General features: G+C 40.1%; 1 protein-coding gene across 4 annotated transcripts in view; it reads right to left on the bottom strand.

Moving 5' to 3' along the window:
* The window catches only part of ARHGAP10 (Rho GTPase activating protein 10), a 323489-nt gene that overhangs the window by 226703 nt on the left and 77635 nt on the right, over nucleotides 1–19151 (bottom strand). For all 4 annotated transcript variants that reach the window (XM_030312950.1, XM_030312949.1, XM_030312951.1 and 1 more), the window contains exons 2-3: nucleotides 16080–16175; nucleotides 15945–16006 (exon numbers count right to left, since the gene is read on the bottom strand). In XM_030312950.1, coding sequence (XP_030168810.1) covers nucleotides 15945–16006; nucleotides 16080–16175 — 158 coding nt within the window. The remainder of the gene's footprint in view (nucleotides 1–15944; nucleotides 16007–16079; nucleotides 16176–19151) is intronic.

A 19151-nucleotide genomic window follows, 5' to 3' on the forward strand; every position in this document is an offset into this window, starting at 1 on the left:
TACAAATACAGGAGGTGAGGTGGGCTTGGGCCATGGCTGGCTCAACTCTGCCTGAGAGAATCATCTTGAGTACATCCCAAGATGTTCTACTTACTCTTCTCTGGTTGCATATTTCTTTTCTTTTTTTTTTTTTTTTTTTTTTTTTTTTTTTTTTTTTTTTCTTTTTAAGTAGGCTTCACTCCCAGTGCAGAGCCCAACGCAGGGCCTGAATTCAGAAACCTGAGATCAAGATCTGAGCTGAGATCAGGAGTCGAACTTTTAACCAACAGAACCACCCAGGCGCCCCCATGTATATTTTAATATACATTTACTATATTTGCAGGGGAACAAAATTTGGGAGGAAAGGTTGAATGTTGCATGAGAGAATCACAGTTCAAGTAGCTGTCCAGCTGAAAAGAGGGATTTACAAGTGAGGTAATAGATTTGCCTGGGATAAGCAAGCCAGCGGGTTTCAGCGTTGAAAAGCAACTGTGCAAGCATTAAAAAAAAAAAAAAAAAAAAACTATCTTAACAATTTATATGAATTTATAGCGGGCTTTAATAAGGGCTTCAGTCCCTAAAAATGAGTTAACTGAATGTTCAGCATGAGTCAAAAGAGTCCTAAGTTGCCCTAGAAAAGAATGAACTCATACATCGGCTATGTTCAAACCAAACAAGCCAATCATTCAACGGTGTCCCGTGAGATCAGAATCTATCTCAATAGTATGGATATTGCATTTTAAAAAAGACATTTGCTAACTGGGGTAAAGCAAGAATGTGCCCAGAATGCTAAAACAGTGTAGGAGGAACAAGAAAACCAGAGGTATTCAATAGAATTGGGGAGGAAGAGAATATTTAGAGGAAACATGAAAGCTGCCTATAAACATTTAAACAGGTGCTAAGTGAAAGAAGGAAAAAAAGCACTCTGATTTGCTTAAAGAAGACAAAACCAGGTCTAATGGGAAGAAGCTGTAATGCAGATTTGGGGTTTGCTCCCAACGGGAGCTCAGTAAGACCTGCATGGACCAGGCAAAGTCTGACCTCTAGCTCCTTTCCCATCAAAAAGTACAATCTAGGTGACCAATGCCCATGGACACTCTATCATAGAGGCCTGCAGGAGGAAAAGCTGGCCTAGGAGACCTCTGGGGTCTCATCCAGCTCTAGGATTCTATGTGAGGTGGGAGAAGCAGAAATGCAAGCCACATTTCAGTGTTGAATGGCAAATCATAGAATCCATTAAAACTTCACAATTCAAAGTAAAAGAATGAAACTATTTTATAACAGCCTGGGGGATTAAAATATTTCCAACTAGTCAGGTCTGAAATCCCTTTCGTTAGACATCTGGATGTGAGAACTTCAATGGCTAAAAGGAAAACAGAAGGTAAGGTGATATCTCTGCCTGCCCCCACAGTTCAAGCAGTAGCTGAGAAATCTGTTGGCAATGACAGCTACCCAGCAGACCATCAGACTCTACTTTGGGCTGGGGAAGAACCTCTGCTGATGTTTTAAGGCTGCCCATTTGAGGGCAGGCTAAGTTCTGATGTTCTAATTCTAAACAGAATGGGGCTTGGGGTTAGAAGCCCATATTCAGTGAAAAGGCAAAACTACATTCTATGAGATCTTTAACAGTTTTTTAAAGTCTCAATCTAAATAATACAGTGAATATGTCAGTGTAAGTACTAAACCACGCCCTTCTGATCACTTAATACTAACAAGGATAGACTGAATCTAATGAAACAGAAGGAATTATGTCTGTTCCCTATGGCCCTTGTTATTTTAAGCCTAGATTCCAAGTGTTCTTGACCCCAGAGGAATGCATAATCTGAGAGCAAAGGAGAATTTCCACTATTTTCTCCCATGACCTTCCAGATACTTCCCATTTCATTAGACTAAATGGAAAACTCTACTTTCCAACTCCAATATCAAGAATAACAGCAAAGATACATCACAGACATGTTTCTTACTTTTTCTTGAAACAGAACCTCAGGATATAACACTATATATATATATATATATATATATATATATATATATATATATATATATATATATATATATTTATATTTATATTTCTGAACATAAGAAATATTTTTCCCAAAATTGTCAGAGGGACTTAACCCTACATAAGAATTCTCAGAGTCTCCTTAAGGAGTGTGCTTTCCATTATTTTGATCAACAAAGGACTGTTTGAGGAAACAGTCCTCAGCCTGAAACAGCCCCCAATCACACCTAGTTTCAGATACTTGCAGTTTACAAAGAGTTCTGGATTACAAAAACAAGTGGAAGCTAAGAAATTTAAGAGCTTTAGTTATTCTGGAGAAAACCTCAAATTCTAAGTGTTTGGTGTTTTTATAAAGATCACTTCAAAAGAAACAAGGCAGTAGTTAGTAGTAAGTCATGAAAATACATCTGTCTTATAAAATCTGTAAAAGATATCGTCCAAATGTGCTACACATGGGTATCTGTAGCTTGACACAAAATATTTAAAGAAAGCAGCAGAAAGAGATTTTTCAAAGGTGCTGTATCAGAAAGAATTCAGACAGATGTGGCCATGACATACTCTGGAAAGTTGCGCCAAAAGATTCAGAATGTGTCAGTGATAAACATACTAATGTAAAAGTGGTCAAGACTTGGAATAACTTTTTTATGAAATAAGTGGGGGAAATTTTTCCAAAGTATACATTAATCATTTGATTTTAAAATATAGCCACATATTTAATCCACTAAATAATGAAAGTAGGCATGTGATTATCTAGTAGATATACACATGCATACCTACAAGTATGTACATTCAAGCCATCCAAAAACATTTTTGTTTCATCTTCTCATGGGAAAATGATGTTGCATACAGTCAGGCATAAACATTATATGTAGTGGATCTCTGTCCTTCTGGGATACGCACCACTTGAAACACCTTCCTATGTTTAAGAATTCTCCTAACATATGAGGCACAGCCCAGCTTCCACTATGGAAGCTGGAAATGACAGACACTTGCTCTCCTAGCCGTCTTGTAGTGAGGTAGCAGGACCCGGCCAGAGTGTCACTAATCAGATCCTGCCAGCCCAGACTTTGATTCGGAAGCCAGTGCTTACAGAAACTAGTGACCAGAGATTCTGCTGAGTAGTAGCAACTCATTTGCAAAAGTAGAAGTTCTACAACCACCACCAGGGACAGCGGTATGGTTGGTGCATGCTCTGTTGTCTACACCCTGTGGCAAGGGTGGTGACTATCTTCTCCAAACCCAGCTCTGCAGTGCAACTCTGGGCATCTTTCTCAGTTCTCAGAACCATATGAAGATACCACAAGCTACTGAACAGTATTTAAATAAATTCCCTTTCTGTTCAGAAGACTCAGACCTTGCTACTAAGGACAGACTAACACAGGATTCACATTTCTTTAAAATTTCCGAACTGTACGCAATCGTGTCAAAATGCTTTCAGTACTATCCATCTCAATTCCCAAACAAGATTTTTCTCCTGATTAAACCAAATAATTTTTTATTAATTAGATTATTTCCCATTCACACTCATCCTTTGCTACCTCCCTTTTTCTCTATCTAGCCAGTCTTTCTCTGGACTGTGCCTTCTCCCATCAACTCAGACTCAAGTTATAATAGGAAAACTGAAATGCACAATAAAGCCCTCCCATTTTTTAATACCTAAAACTATAAGAGAAATAAGTCAGAAGACTCTGATGCTGAGAAAAAAACAAAAACATTTCATTGGTGTGCTAAAAGAGCCCGGCCACAGTGACAAATAAGAGGCCAACATTCTCTCATTTGGGCTCAGACCCAACCATTTCTGTTTTTCGACCATAAAAGAAACAATTCTCTTTTGTTACCTGAATATTCTCAACTTTAAAGAAGGAATAATGCTTGTTCGCTCTACCTACTTAACACAAGCAAAAGAAAAAAAAAAAAGGAAGGGAATGCCACGTGAGAAGCAATTTTAACTTCCAAATAAATCCCTAGATATTATTTTATTTGTGAGCACAGCTTAAGCTAAGCTAATCCTTCTGGTAGAAAAAATTAATGTAAAAACAAAATTAAATTTTAGAGTGTTGATACCTCAAACTTATCAGCTAAGAACTGGTAAGAACCTTAATAAACCCATGTACAAAGGTCTAACTGAGACATAGGTACAGAGGTGCTATAAATTAATTCTACAGAGTTTAAACCTGAAAATTAAAAGCCAATTAATATAAAATGGTTCCTTGAACATCTGATTCTTTTAAACCACAGCAGTCCAATTTAACAGTCTGGAAATTATAATTTGTAAAATATATATTCCAAATTCACTAGATCAGTCACTACACTTTTGTTTTCTTCTGAAAGGCCAAGAATAAAAAGTCCTCCAATGAGAGTTTTTGTCAACTTTCAATTGTAAACTCTGAACAGAGCCTTAATAAAACAAGAGTATTTGAGCTGAAGTTCTGACAATTTCTGCTCCCTGGCTTAATTCCCTGAATATCTGGCCATAAACTGGCTCTCAAAAAACAAACAAACAAACAAAAAGTTAGGCCACTGAATCAAAAAATTTAAGCTTCCCTTAATGTCTATGTTCTACAAATATATTAGTGTTTAGCTGAAGAGGGAAAAAAAAAGGAAGCTTGCATCAATTGTGAAGGCCTTTCATTAAAGGTTGCCATTTTACTCCAACTATTTAAATCCAGTAGATTCAACCAGTAAAGATTTGTATTATTCTTTGGAAAAAGTAAGAATCTTCAAACAAAGATTAGGTATATTAGGAATGAGTTAACCTAATAAGGACATGCAGAGATTTAACCTTTATCTTCTTTCCCTCTGTGCATGATGGACAGTAAAGATCTAGCTTCTTTTTTTTTTTTTTTTTTTTTTTTTTTTTTTTTACTAAATACTTGGGCAGAACATTGTGAGAAGGAATAAGACGCCACAAAAGCAAGTGAAATAGGAGCCTGACAGAAAGCTGCAAAAGTATCATGAGAGAATTTGAAATTATATTTTTTATCTTTAAATGAGAGAAATTGTAATTTCTGAAGCGAATGGTACAAGTCAGTGGCATAGCTAGAAATGGAACCTCATGAATCAGGCAATAAATTTTCAATCAAGAAAACATGAGAGGGGTGCCTGGGTGGTACAGTCGATTAAGCTTCCGACTCTTGATCTCAGGTCATGATCTCACGGTTCACGGGTTCAAGCCCAGCATCGCGTTCTGCACTGATGGCATGGAGCCTGCTTGGATTCTGTCTCTCCTTCTCCCTGCCCCTCCCCTGCTTGTGGGCACACACACTCTCTCTCCGTCTCTCAAAGTAAATAATTGAACTTAAAAAAAGAAAAGAAAACCTGATAGAAATAGAGAGAAAGAGATGGGTGGGGATCTGTTCAGAAAAGAACACCTATACATTAGGCCAAAGGCAAAGACACTGATCTCCGGCCTTTCTGTACCTGGGCTACTTGAGTGGCTGAGAGAAGGAGGGTGTCACACAGAAAGGCTCTCATTCTCCACTAAGCAGCCAGCAGCTGAGCACCTCATCCTGACAAGTGCCTAATCCCTCACTAACTCTAGCATTCTCGGGTGCTAGAACACTGCCCAGCTCCTGGGGCACCTGGGTGGCTCAGTCAGTTGAGTGTCCAACTTTGGCTCAGGTCGTATCATGGTTCATGGGTTTGAGCCCCACGCGGGGCTCTGTGCTTGTGTGGAACTTGCTTTAGATTCTCCTTTCCTCTCTCTGCCCCTCCCCTGCTTGTTCTTGCTCTCACATGCACACGCGCTCTCTCTCAAATAAATAAACACTGCTCAGCTCCCAACATTCAAAAATACTTGTTTTATGAAGCAGTAGGATTCTCATACAAATTTAGATAACGTAAAGAATAGAGTTTCTATATGAATTCCACATTCCCTGCTGATGGCAACAATGGTAACTATGAACACCTATGCTGCGTCTCCTGTACATATTATCTTCATTCAAAACAGTCCGTTTCTGTGTTACACCAGGTCCTCTAAGAACCAGACACTGCCACAAGATTAGAAATGCCAGAAATTTATTAGGGGTAATGTCTGTGAGAAAAAGGTGGGGGGGGGGGGTAATCAGGGAGACAGTGATGCAGATCTCATCCCAGTGGAAGGAGACAGGGAGGGAAGGAAGGCTGCAAGGTTGGATAGACATGCATTAGACTGCAGTGCAGTTCGAAGGAAAGTTCAGCAAGGCCATCGGGGACTCCTTGAGTCAAGGCTGCCTGTCAGAGGACTCCAGAGTCCCCAGCAATGAGCTGCTTTAGTACCCCCACTGTCTCGGTCCTGGCTGGGGGCAGACTGTAGGAGGTGTGGCCTTCACTCTAACACAGTAATGGAACACATAGCAACAGCTAGGCCCAATGGTCCTTACACTCCCTGCAGTGGGCAATCTGAGAGGTGCCCGTCTGCCACTGCTTCCTAAGTCCATGTTCTTCCCACTATATGGCCATGGCCACTAGTTTACTCCTGGACCTCTAGTAATGCCCACCACCATTCAAGTTCTGTATTTCATTCAATCTAACATGCCACTAAGAAGACGACACTCCACTTTTCTATATGGTCTTATGGAAAAAATATGGAAACCTTGATTTAAACTTTTACATTTATTGAAAAAGTTCTTTGACAGATTTTTATCCTGTATCCCTCTTGTGTATACATAAACAAAAAACAAAATATATTTAAGATATTTCTAAAACTTCTTCAGAGTCCAGCTCTCCTGAATCACTTTTCATCTCACTCACTGATATCTAGTTTTGCCCACACATTGTTCTTTTTTCCTTTGTGCCATCAAGAATAGTGGAGGATGCCTTATTTCTTGAAGTGGTACTCCACTATAGGACCCAGAATTTTCTTCCAAGATGATAGCATCCACTTTCTAGGTACTTCCTGATGCTGGAACTCCTTTGACCTAACCAGAAGGCCTTAATGGCAGGTCTTCTAACCGTTACCAGGATTCATATTTCTTCCTCAAGAGACCAAGTGGTTTATTGATTGAAATGCTGAGCTACAGTTATCCAAACAGCCAGGAGAAATAACAACAGGAGCACCTGGGTGGCTCACTTGGTTAAGAGTCCAGCTCTTGGTTTCGGCTCAGGTCATGATCTCATGGCTTTGTGGGTTCAAGCCTCACATTGGGCTCTGCACTGTGACATAGAGCCTGCATGGATTCTGTCTCCTATCTCACTGCCCTTCCCTCACTTGCGCTGTCTCTCCCACAAATAAACTTAAAAAAAAAAACAAAAAAACAAAAAACAAAGAGAATAAAATTCACATTTCTTCAAGACTCCTGCCTGGCAGACAGCAGATATAAGGATAAATTTCCATTCCCCGCCATGTTCAAAGGTGGAAGGAAGGCTGGAGCTACAGGAGTTACAGGCAAAGAATAATGTCGCTAGGATACCAAGAGATAGGAAGATAGGAGAAAGATTCTCTTTTCATCACTGTCACCAACTTATGTTCTAAAGTGACATGGATCAAATCACTTTACTTCACTGAATTCGTTTGTTTTTTTGTTTTGTTTCGTTTTGTTTTTGGTCAATAAAAGGGTTAAAAGTTTCCCTAAGTTCTCTCTCAGCTCTTTGTTTTAGGAGCCAAGGCCATACCTTTGAGTACTTCATGACTGGATCTGACAAAAATATTTTCCTCATGCAACTGCAGACTCAGCTGAGCTTAATTCTCACTATTGGAACCACTCCTCTAGATAAGACAATGAAATGAGGGGGCTGGTCACATTCTGGTGTCTGTTGTTGGTGTGCATGGATGTGTGCTGGGGATGGGTTGAGGAGTCCTTGTCTACTCTGCTCTTTCGTGTCAGTAATAAGGGGTTTAATCAGAAAAGCGGATTCCTCAGAAGCGGACAAGAACAAAGCCCAAGATATGAAATACAGGAAACATAAGTTTCAATAGGGAAGTAGAATCTGACGATGACAAGGCTTTGAGACCACAGATGACTATGAATCACCAAGAGAGGGCACTGAGTCATGAGCAAGGCCTCCCACGTAATGGGGTCCACCAAGGAGCCCAATCCTCTTGCCTAAATCATCCTCACTCATTTTAGAATTCTGATTTATTCGAGTCAGTTCTGACTATAACCTCTATAGGATTCTGAGTAAAAGTCCAACTTTCAAAAAGTATATTCCTAGGAAACACGTTTCACAATGACATCTGTATCTGATTGAATTAATAATGAGTTTACAAGGGTAAAAAACGGATATATGTGAACAAAACAGTGTTTCAAATTGTAAGGGTCAGTTCCAAGGAGAAAAATTCTTTATATAAAGTTAGGTCACTGACAACTTTTAAACTAAACTGAGAAATGTTCTCACAAATAAGTCCAAGATGGATTTTTTTCCCCACCTGAATATGCCTTCTAATAGAACTGTGCATGCGTGCACGCGCGCGCACACACACACACACACACACACACACGTCACTTTAACTGTAAAAGAACTGGTTAAAATCAGTTTGATATACCATATGAAATATAATATTTACAGTAAGATTAAACTAAAGGCACAGTCTTTCCAGTGGCATGGAATGCCTTAGGTGCCCAGCACATTACAAGAACTCAAAGTAATGCTAAACACAAACACTAAAATTCCTAACAGCAGAAACCTATTTAAAAAAAAACAAAAACAAAACACTAGATATAGTTCAAAATCCTTTGGAAACGGCATATAAAAGCTGAGGTTTTTAAAGTCTATTTTATTTTAACCTCCTGGTAAACAGAAAGTCATCAAAAACCAATTTGTAGTGTTTCCAACTTTCAGACATCTCTAGCTCCAAGGTCAGGAGGTTCCAATTTAAGCATGCTTCACAATAACCTGGAGGGGTTATTAAAACACAGACTGATGGGCTGTACCCCAGAGTTTCTGATTCAGTAGGTTTAGGGTGGGGTTCGAGAGTTAGCATATCTAGCATGGTCCCAGCTGATGCTGATGCTGCTGGACCAGAGACCTAGCTTTGGGAACCACCGTCCTATGGTACTAAAGACAAAAATAGCATGAAAATTTCTCCCAAAAGATAAAAGATATTTAGTTCATTTTAACCAACACATGTCATTTTAAGAGTATCAGGAAATACATTTGAAAGAAAAAAATAGAAAGTTTTAGAGCAAAAACCAATATCAAAAACCCCAAAAGATCTAGAAATCACTTAAGATACTTGACACAATGAAAGACCAATGAAGAAGGAGTGATGCAAATTGGCAAGCACTGAGGAAACATCCATTGTGTCTTGCCTGGAACCACCTAAGCTATTGACAAAAGCCTTTGGTACTGAGAAGCCCAGTGCCTTCTTTATTGGGGCATAAGCTCAGGGCAAATCACCTAGCAAGTGTTCCCTATCCTGGTGTTTTCACAAAAGTGAAATCTGTGGTGGAGAAAAACATGAGGAGGAGGAAGGAAAAGGGGGAGGAGGAGGAAGGAAAAGGGGGAGGAGGAGGAAGGAAAAGGAGGAGGAGGAAGGAAAAGGGGGAGGAGGGAGGAAAGGAGGAGGAGGGGGGTGCAGATGAGATTCTGGGCTATGCATGTGGAGGTGAAGAGGTGGAGGACGATCATTGGACGAGAAGTTCCTTTGCGCCTCTTTTTAATCCTGAGTTGTGGTCGCCGTTCACGGGAGGAGAAGGGCAGGGGGAGGAGAAGGGCAGGGGGAGGAGGAGTAAAAGCAGGAGGGGGAGCGAGGGGGGAGGAGTTCTCAAAAGCCTACAGAGTCTAAAATAATTGATTAAAATAGGTTTGATATACCATACAAAATATTTTTATAGTCAGATGAAACTTTATAAAGGCACAATCTTCCCAGTGGTTTGAATACCTTAGGTACTCATCACATTTCAGGAAGTCATAAGTAATGCTAAACACAAATTAAGTAACAGTAAAATTCTGAACAGAACAGGGTCATCTTGCTCAAGTAGGGAAAGGATGCAGCTGGTGGACAAGATGTCTCTTCACTGTCTGGCAGCCCAGTCGGCACCCAGCCCTCTCTGGATGAGAGGGAGGTACCTTTTGTGCACCATCTGGCAAGCTCTGCCTTCTCTCTCAAGGCATCCCCTCTTCCCTGAAGCTTTCCTCAACCTCTGGGCCTCACGCAACTGCCCTGAGAAACTGAGCAGTCGTGTTCAGGAAAAGGACAAAAAAAAAGAAAAAGTTATGATAAAAGAAGCATATAGAGAGGTAAATCCAATATGAAAGGTTTTTAAAAGAACATCATAAACACTGCAGCACTATTTTAAAAGCCCTTAAATTCTTGGACAGCTGCCCACCTCAGATCAGTACGCCATGTCCTGCCATGCCAGAGAGAACATCTCCAGAATTCTGGCAGTGAAACACCACACAGTACTTTCCTCAGAGAACATGCACAGAAGTGAGCTCAGCAATTCTGGCCACAAACAGCACTCAGCTCCCAACTGGAGTTGGTCAATTTCACAGTCAAGGCTGGCAAAATGATCAATAAAAAGTACTCACTTGAAAACACTATTCCAAAAAAGTCAATATTGGCCTTGTAAAGGGCATGACACATTCATTCACAGAAATTTCATGCAGGGGCTGGGGGGAGACACTCTGCCTTCCTGACCAGCCTTCTTTCCAGTTCCCTCCCCAACAACTGGCTTTAATAGCTATGTAGCTAGACACTGGTGGGAAATAACACAAACAGATACCTCCTTCTTCCCCAAATTCTGTCTGCCCGGAAGAAACTAGTGCTTCACTTCTATCTTTCCTTACTTGGATAACCCCTACTCATCTGTCAACTGAGGTCTGAAAGGACATCTCTACTACGCCTTCCCTGAATTCCCCAATAACTCTGTTACCACAAAGCATGCTTTGTGTAATCTCTCCCAATGGACGGCTAACTACGCAAAGGGAGGAACTATGCCTTTATCTTTATAGCACTTGGCACAGTGTATGGGCACACACAGTATTTGTTGAACTATTTATATCTAACCCTACTGAGGTATACAGATTAGTCATGTGTGTATACATATTCCTGATGGCTCACAACCAACAAAGAACTTGTTCCTTATTGTTGAGCTTCCAGTCTGATGACTTTATTCCTAAAACCCAACATCCTATTTTAACATTTATTTAAAAAATGGAAAGCTTTTTAAAAAGTTTTTTTTACCCTGGTCCTTGCCTTCTAAAACACAGATCAAAATATTTTTTCACATTTTAATGACTCAGTCTTAATTATGAACATCTAATTATTACAGTGCAACATTTAATTTAGGACTTCAGAAAACACTCATTGTTTTTGGTTTTTTGGTTTTTTTTTTTTTTTTTGAATGTTTATTTATTTTTGAGAGAGAGAGACAGAGCACGAGTGGGGGGAGGGGCAGAGAGAGAGGGAGACACAAAATCTGAAGCAGGCTTCAGGCTCTGAGCTGTCAGCACAGAGCCCGACACAGGGCTCAAACTCACAAAGTGTGAGATCATGACCTGAGCCGGAACCAAGTGTCAGATGCTTAACCAACTGAGCCACAAAGGTGTCCCAACACTAACTGTTTTTAAAGATTAAGCGACCACTAAGATTTTGTTAAATTCTTAGAACCAAGTTTAGAATATTTCAACCTCTATGTTAGAGCTGTGATTTTGCATTCCTTTTTCTTAATATGTAGCTTTTTGCTGCTGATGTATAATAATTGTAAGCGAAACAAGAGTTTTTAAAAATTTCCCAGAATGCACTGGCTTCTATCTTAGCTACTTAAAGACTTTCCTCATCTGTATGTCACGTGTTGGAGAGGTATGAACTTGTTAAACCACACAAAGGTCCTCCTTTGTGTCTCTGCTCCACAAACTCCATCTCAAACACAACTTCTTCCACAAAGTCCTTCCTGATAAGCACAGACTTAACCTCTCCCTACTCCATGAAACCCCACCTAACTTTGTGTTATCACAGGAGAATAGACTTTTTGTAAGTTTATTTATTTGGGGGGGGGGGGCGCACACAAGTGGGAGAGGGGCAGAGAGAGGGGCAGAGAGAATCCCAAGCAGGCTTCACGCTGTCAGCACAGAGCCTCACTTTGGGCTTGAACTCGCAAACCGTGAGATTATGAGCTGAGCAGAAATCAAGAGTCAGATGCTTAACTGACTGAGCCACCATGTGCCCCAGTAGAATATATTTTAATTCATTTTTTACCAGTTATTCTCTAAGGCCATACTGAGCACTTCCTAGGGAAGGTATCTTTTCTTATTCAAAACTTTAAGGCTAGTGTCTAGTAAGGCATCAAAGTTTCTTTTACTAAGTGTTCAAAGCTATTTAAAACAAAGGTAGCTAGGGGCGCCTGGGTGGCTCAGTCGGTTGAGCATCCGACTTCAGCTTAGGTCATGATCTCACGGTTTGTGGGTTTGAGCCCCACGTCGGGGTCTGTGCTGACAGCTCAGAGCCTGGAGACTGCTTCAGATTCTGTGTCTCCCTCTGTCTCTGCCCCTCCCCTGCTCACACTCTGTCTCTCTCTCTCTCTCTCTCTCAAAAATAAACACTAAAATATAAAAAATTAATTAATTAATTTAAAAAATTTTAAAAAGGTAGCTGTGATTCCATGCAATTTTCATGGTTACAAAAAAGTGAGACCCCTGATGATGGAGATTAGACAGAAAGACCCAAAGAACACCAATATGGGTTAAATACTAAACATTTTCATTTTTATTATTAATTTTGTTATTATAACTCATTGATAACTCAGGAAGTAGTACTATTTTAAAGGTCTTTTAAGGCTAATAGAAAAGTATCAGAAATTCTTAGTAAGGGAAAAAAGGAAGAAAAACCTACAGATTAAAAGAGACTTAGAAACTTATCTATCAAATGCAATGTGTTTGGATCCAGATTCAATCAAACCAACTGCTGTGGGGGAGGGCAGACTTTAAATGAGTATCAGAAATTTTGAATATAGCCGAATTCCTTGTAATATTAAGAATGACGATTTGCTTGTCTTTAGGTGTGTGAAGGACACTGTGGATCAGGAAGAGAGTTAACCTTTTAGAGCTCTGTAGTAGGATATTTATGCATGAAACAATATAATGGGCTTTCTATCAAATTGTGGGGGCATGGGAGTGGGGAGTGAGAAGTATAGGAGAAACAAGATTGGCTGTGTGGCAATGGTTACTGAAGCTGGATACTGAGTACATGTAGTTTAATTATATTTTTCTCGGGGCGCCTGGGTGGCTCAGTTGGTTAAGCGGCCGACTTCAGCTCAGGTCATGATCTCGCAGTCCGTGGGTTCGAGCCCCGCGTCGGGCTCTGTGCTGACGGCTCAGAGCCTGGAGCCTGTTTCAGATTCTGTGTCTCCCTCTTTCTCTGACCCTCCCCTGTTCATGCTCTCTGTCTCAAAAACAAATAAATGTTAAAAAAATTTTTTTTAAAAAAATCATATTTTTCTCTCCACTTTTTGTACATGCTCAAACTTTTCCAAACCAAAAAGCTTTAAAAAAAAAAAAAAAAAGCATGAGGTGTCCTTTTAATTCTATGGTTGGTCATAGCTGCTCCCCACCCCCCGCCACCAAACTGCCTTCTGGCTTTGAATAGTTTCCTGCTATGCAGGAGTCGCTGTTCCCACAAATGTGTTATAACATACTGTCCCATTCCTCCCTGAGGTTCCAGCCTTATACAGACAACATCCTATTTCTACTTCTACCCTGTACCAGAAACCCAGCCCTATCATCCCCTTCCTATCTAAAAGACCCTATCAACCCCCAACACAGCTGAAGATTACACCAAGATGCCAGCTATTAATAGCCCTGAGAACCACACTATCTGCATCTGACAGCCTGGAGCTAAGACCACATTCCAGTTTTTTGACCTAGTCAGTGCATCTCAAAGAACACAAAACAGAAATAGGACATCAAGACAGGAAGTAGTTACACAGTATTTTGGTGGTGATAAAATCCAGCACGGGTCCACCTAACACTCTTCCCCTAAATGTCAGGATGCCTCACATAGTTCTCAGCTGTACAGGCCTCTCCTCACCACCCTACATATAGGAGTACCCTGCCCCACTCTGTGACTCTTTGGCTACTAACTTTCCTTCACTTTGATTTTTTTTGTTTTTTTTTTTTGTTTTTTTTTTTTTTAGGTTTATACATTTATTTTGAGAGAGAGCGAGAACGCACAAGTTGGGGAGGGGCAGAGAGAGAGGGACAGAGAGAGAATCCCAAGCAGACCCTAAGATGACAACAGAGAGCCTGAAGCAGGGCTCGAACTCACAACCCACAAGATCATGACCTGAGCTGAAGTAGGACGCTTAACTGAGCCGCCAGAGGCCCCTCTTTATTTGATTTTGTAGGACTTACGCTACCTGACCTATAGTACATGTTTATTTATCACCTTCCCTTCCTAGAATGCAACTTCTATGAGGAAGCTTGCTTGGTTTTCCTTTGTGTGCTCAGATTCTAAACAGTAATTGAAACACTCAGAGATCAAATGTATATTTGCTGAAAGCTCAGGATCCCAGGAGAAATACAACTAAATACCAAAGAGGGCTGGGAACAAAAAAGTTGACACTATTAAATACATAAACTGAGTACACACACTTCCATCACTACCCACACACCCACATGTAGTACAAAGGTGATAGCATTATTTTTATCCACTATCACATTTAGACTTTCTTAAATGGCTGAAAAATTAGTGACTCGGGATCACACAAATAATGGCTGAAGATGTCAGTCTGTGCCAGAAAAACCTAACAGGACCACAGTACCTTCACATGCCCTCTACAGTATTCACAATATAAACAAATCATCTCAGGATATAGGGTACAATGCAAATTATATTGGGGTTTTTTAGAAGCCATATGTCACTGTCACTTTTAAATCAAAATCAGTGTCCTCCCACTACTTCTTCGCCTACTGCAACTACACTAGACAGAAATCCCACCACCGCCACCACCAAAGAGATTAATTAGAGTAACATCTAGGAAGCTGACCAAAATGGTGGGTGATTCAGAGTGCCTGGTTCTGGCTCTACCTCTCAGCTACCATGTGATCTTGGGCAAGGTACTATGGCTCAGTTTCAAGTGTAAAATAGGGGACAATAAAAGAGTCTCTATCATAGGTTGATCATAGGGTTGATATCCCTGTACCAGACACACACTAAAGGCTAACTATCTTAGTTATCATGTTCAATATTATTATTATAAGCACTTCTGAACCCACTGGTACACTTATACTTTAACATAATTCTAGGTAGGACTCATTCTCAAGGGTACAAAAAAAGCCAGTTTGTCATTTTTTTTAACGCCTGTAAAATCTGGTGAGAATAGATAATATATAATAATCTGGGAGCAATTCTCCTATAAATCTTTATTGAATGAATGAATCACAGACATTAGGAAAGAAGCTTTTAAGAAAAGTGAGAAATTATTACTCAATACCCTCAAAATCCATTGCTGAGCATTTCTTTAAATAAAATCATCCACTCAATGCACTCAGCATATAGCATCAAGCATGTGGAGAGCACCCAATGGAAAGTACTTATTATTCTTACTGTTGTGATCATGAACCTCAAGGCAAAGAGGGATTCTAAGGACTTCCTGGCCCAAATTCTCTCCCTCCACACAGCCTAAAAATCTATAAAAATATGATTCAGACTCTAACATTGCTCTGCTGTCCCTCTGCCTCTACATAAGATTTTCTGCCTTGATCTTCTAGGTACATCAATGTTCTGCCTGAGACTCAATTTAAATGAAAGTGCTCCACTGCTAACAAAAATCTAGAAAGCACTGCTATAGTCCAACCCACTACTTTATGGATAAAGAAACCGGGCCTTGGTCTAGAGGTCCAGCAACTTGTCTAAGATCTCACCACAGTCAGCACCACTGTGGAACTAGAAATCCAGGCTCCTGAAACCTCATCCAGGGCTCTCCACTGCTAAGTGTTACTTCATCCGCAGATAAATGCATCAAAACTTCTACCAGAACCAGCTTCTAGACCCAGATTTTCTCTGCTTGAAGTTCAATTTACTAATTCACATCCCACAACTCACCATAATTTCTCTTTGTTCTTCCAGATTCTTCAAAAAATTAGAAAATTCACGTAAGGAAGCATCTATAAAGAGAAAGTTACGATTATTTGGTAGCCAAAGCAAAGGAGAATAAACCAAAACCTCACTGTTACATACCTATGCAGCGTTCATCATCTGTCTCTGCGTCACCGATGAACTCAAATTTAAAGTCTCGGAGTGAATGTGCAAACTTCCGCTGGGCTGCTGAAAGACCTAGGAAGAAAGATTTAATGATTACCTGGGAACTTGTTTTCAGTCCAGGCTTAGAAGAAATGTATTCATCCTAAGGTCACTAGAGCTGTAGGGCTCTTCACCCAACCCAAGAGGAGGCACAACCCAACTCCTTTGCCAAGGGGCCCATCACCCTCAATCTGGCATGCTCTGGGATGTTTCTGTCTTCCCTTCTACACTCTGGCACGGAACAGGTGCTGGAGACATGTTTACTCCCTCCCCCACCCTCTTCTTCCTCAGAGATATAACTGCTTCACATTGTTCCCCAAAGCTCTTTCTCTTTATCTGCTCACTCAGGTCAGAACTTGCCCGATTCAAAAGTTCAGGCTATGATTAGGAATACATACACCTGATGGTATCTCCCAGCGCTGGAGGAGAACTGGCTGAATGCCACGGTTTCAAATATAAAAATATCAAAGCTCAAAGTCAGCCGGCCAGATGCCCTTAACTGACTGGCAAACTCCAGCCAGAGAAGCACAGAAGTATCAAAGAGTTTTCATAGAAAACAGCATCAGGAGGTAGCTGAAGGCCAAGCTTAAATGATGGAAAGAATTCATTCTGCAAAGACCTACACATTCTTATCTTTTTTTATTGGAGATTAATAGAAAATAGTAGAAAACTACATTGCAGTATCATTTACGATAGCCAAGATACGGAAGCAACCTAAATGCCCATTGGTAGAAGAACAGATCAAGAAAATGTGGTATGTATACACAATGAAATATTACCCAGCCATAAAAAAGGAAGGAAATCTTGCCATTTGTGACAACATGGAGAAATCTAGAGGGCATTATGTAACATGAAATAAGTCAGACAGAGGAAGACAAATACCATATGATTTCATTTACATGTGGAATCTAAGAAACAAACCAAACAAAAAGCAAAACAGAAACAGACTCACAGATACAGAGAATAAAGTGATGATAGCCCAAGGGAAGGGGGTTGGGAGAAGGATGAAATAGATGAAGGGAATTAAGAAGTACAATCTTCCAATGATGAAATAAGTAAGACACAGGAGTGTAAAGTACAGCACAGGCAATGTAGTCAATAACATTGTAGTAATTTTGTATGGTGACAGCTAGTAACTAGGTGTATTGTAGTGACCATTTCATAATGTATATAAATACCGAATCACTATGTTGATACTAATCCAGTCATTCCCCAATTTAAAAAATTAAATAAAGGGAAGTATATACAAAGATAGAAAAAATAAGAAAATGATGGAAAATTCTACTTCTAAAATAGGGTAACATTTATTTTATGGGCCATAGCACATGCTGTGTATATCTCATTCAATACTCTTATATAAAATAAAGATTATCTTCATTTTACAGTGGGGTGCTAAAGCTCAGAGATGTTAAACAATTTACACAGTTGCACAGCTACTACAACAGCAAAGGCTCGATTCTATTCCAGAGCTATTTGCACAAAGCCATGCCCTGGCCTGGATACAATCCTGCCACCGGTCTAAAGCACCTTTTAAGAAGCTGTTCCCTGACTCCCACACCGTGAATATCGACAGACTGTGTTAAAGTTTCATGTCAAGCAGATTAAGAAGTTGAAAAAAATAAAACACAATCTATAACTGCTGGCCAGAGTACTCACACAAAAGATAAATGTAGACAAGAAAGAGAAGCCAAGAATGTCAAAACTGAGGACTGTTTTTAATGAGATAGTAGAAGCAATTTTCTCTTTTAGTCATTGACTAAACAAGGAATAAAAGCAAAAGATTATTTTTACATTATAAAATGCTACTACCTGATTTTTTTTTTTTCTTTTACCAACTCTTTACCTCAAATCATTAAGTACAAAGCTCCCCAATACCCTCCTGGACAAGCTGCTTTCTCTCACTTCCCAAACTTTCTGACAATGCTCCCCAGCTCTTTCAGCTACTGTCATGGTTTGGTTTTGCTTAATTTTCTTAACAGACTATATTTTTTAGATAAATTTTAGATTCCCAGCAAAACTGGGCAGAAGGTACAGAGACACCCTGCCCCCACACGTGCATAGCCTCCCTCGTTATCAACATCTCTCGCTATCGCGGCTTTTCAAATGTCATTCTTCCTCTATCTAATTCATGTTTAGTTCGCTTTTCTCAAATCCTTTTTCTCTTTAAAATAAAAAACAAACTGAAAGACCGAAATGCAAAAGGTAAAAACCACAACACTTTTAGAGGATGATACAAGATTATAACTTCTTACTCTTAGCATATGGAACAAAAGCACACACCATAATGTAAAATGTGATGGACTGCAAGCATGGTGACAATTCTCCATCTGTCCCTGTAGGCACCTCTCTTTTCAATGTGGACTCTGCAGCTCCTCCAGCAATAGGTAGAGTCTCTCTTCCCACACCTTGAATGTAGGCTGGCCTTAGAGCCAGCAGGATGTGGTGAAAGTAACACTGTGCCAATTGAGAACCTCCATCTCACGAAATTTAGAACCCTCTGGCTTCTGTGTGAACAAGCCCAAGCTAGCCTGCTAGTTGGTGAAAGACTAGTGGCCCAGTGTCCCCACCCCCCCCCCCGCCCTGCCCCATGGGTCAGGCAGCCAACCTGCAGAAGCAAAGCTTTCCTGCCTTTTATGAAGGAGGTAATCCAGATGAACTTGAGTCCAGACTAAAATAAATAAATGGCTGCTGTTTAAGCCACTACGTTTGGGGATGATTTGTTACAAGGCAACAGATAATTAATACAGAAAGGTTAGTAAAATTTGACTGTGTTAAACTTGAAAAATGCTTAAGACATTAAAAAAGTGAAGATAAGCACACACCCAGGAGATGTAAGTAACAGCTATAAATCAATGAAGGCAGAAATTCTAATTGAAAAAAAAAACTGAACAAAACACTTCAACAGGCCCTTCACAAAAGGAACTGAAGGAAATCTAAATGGCCTATAACCACATGAAAAGGGTGCTCAGACTCATTAGTGGTAATGAAAATGAAAAGCTCAACATACTT

This window comes from Lynx canadensis, chromosome B1 (genome assembly GCF_007474595.2).
Source record: "Lynx canadensis isolate LIC74 chromosome B1, mLynCan4.pri.v2, whole genome shotgun sequence".
In the NCBI taxonomy this organism is placed as follows: Eukaryota; Metazoa; Chordata; class Mammalia; order Carnivora; family Felidae; genus Lynx; species Lynx canadensis.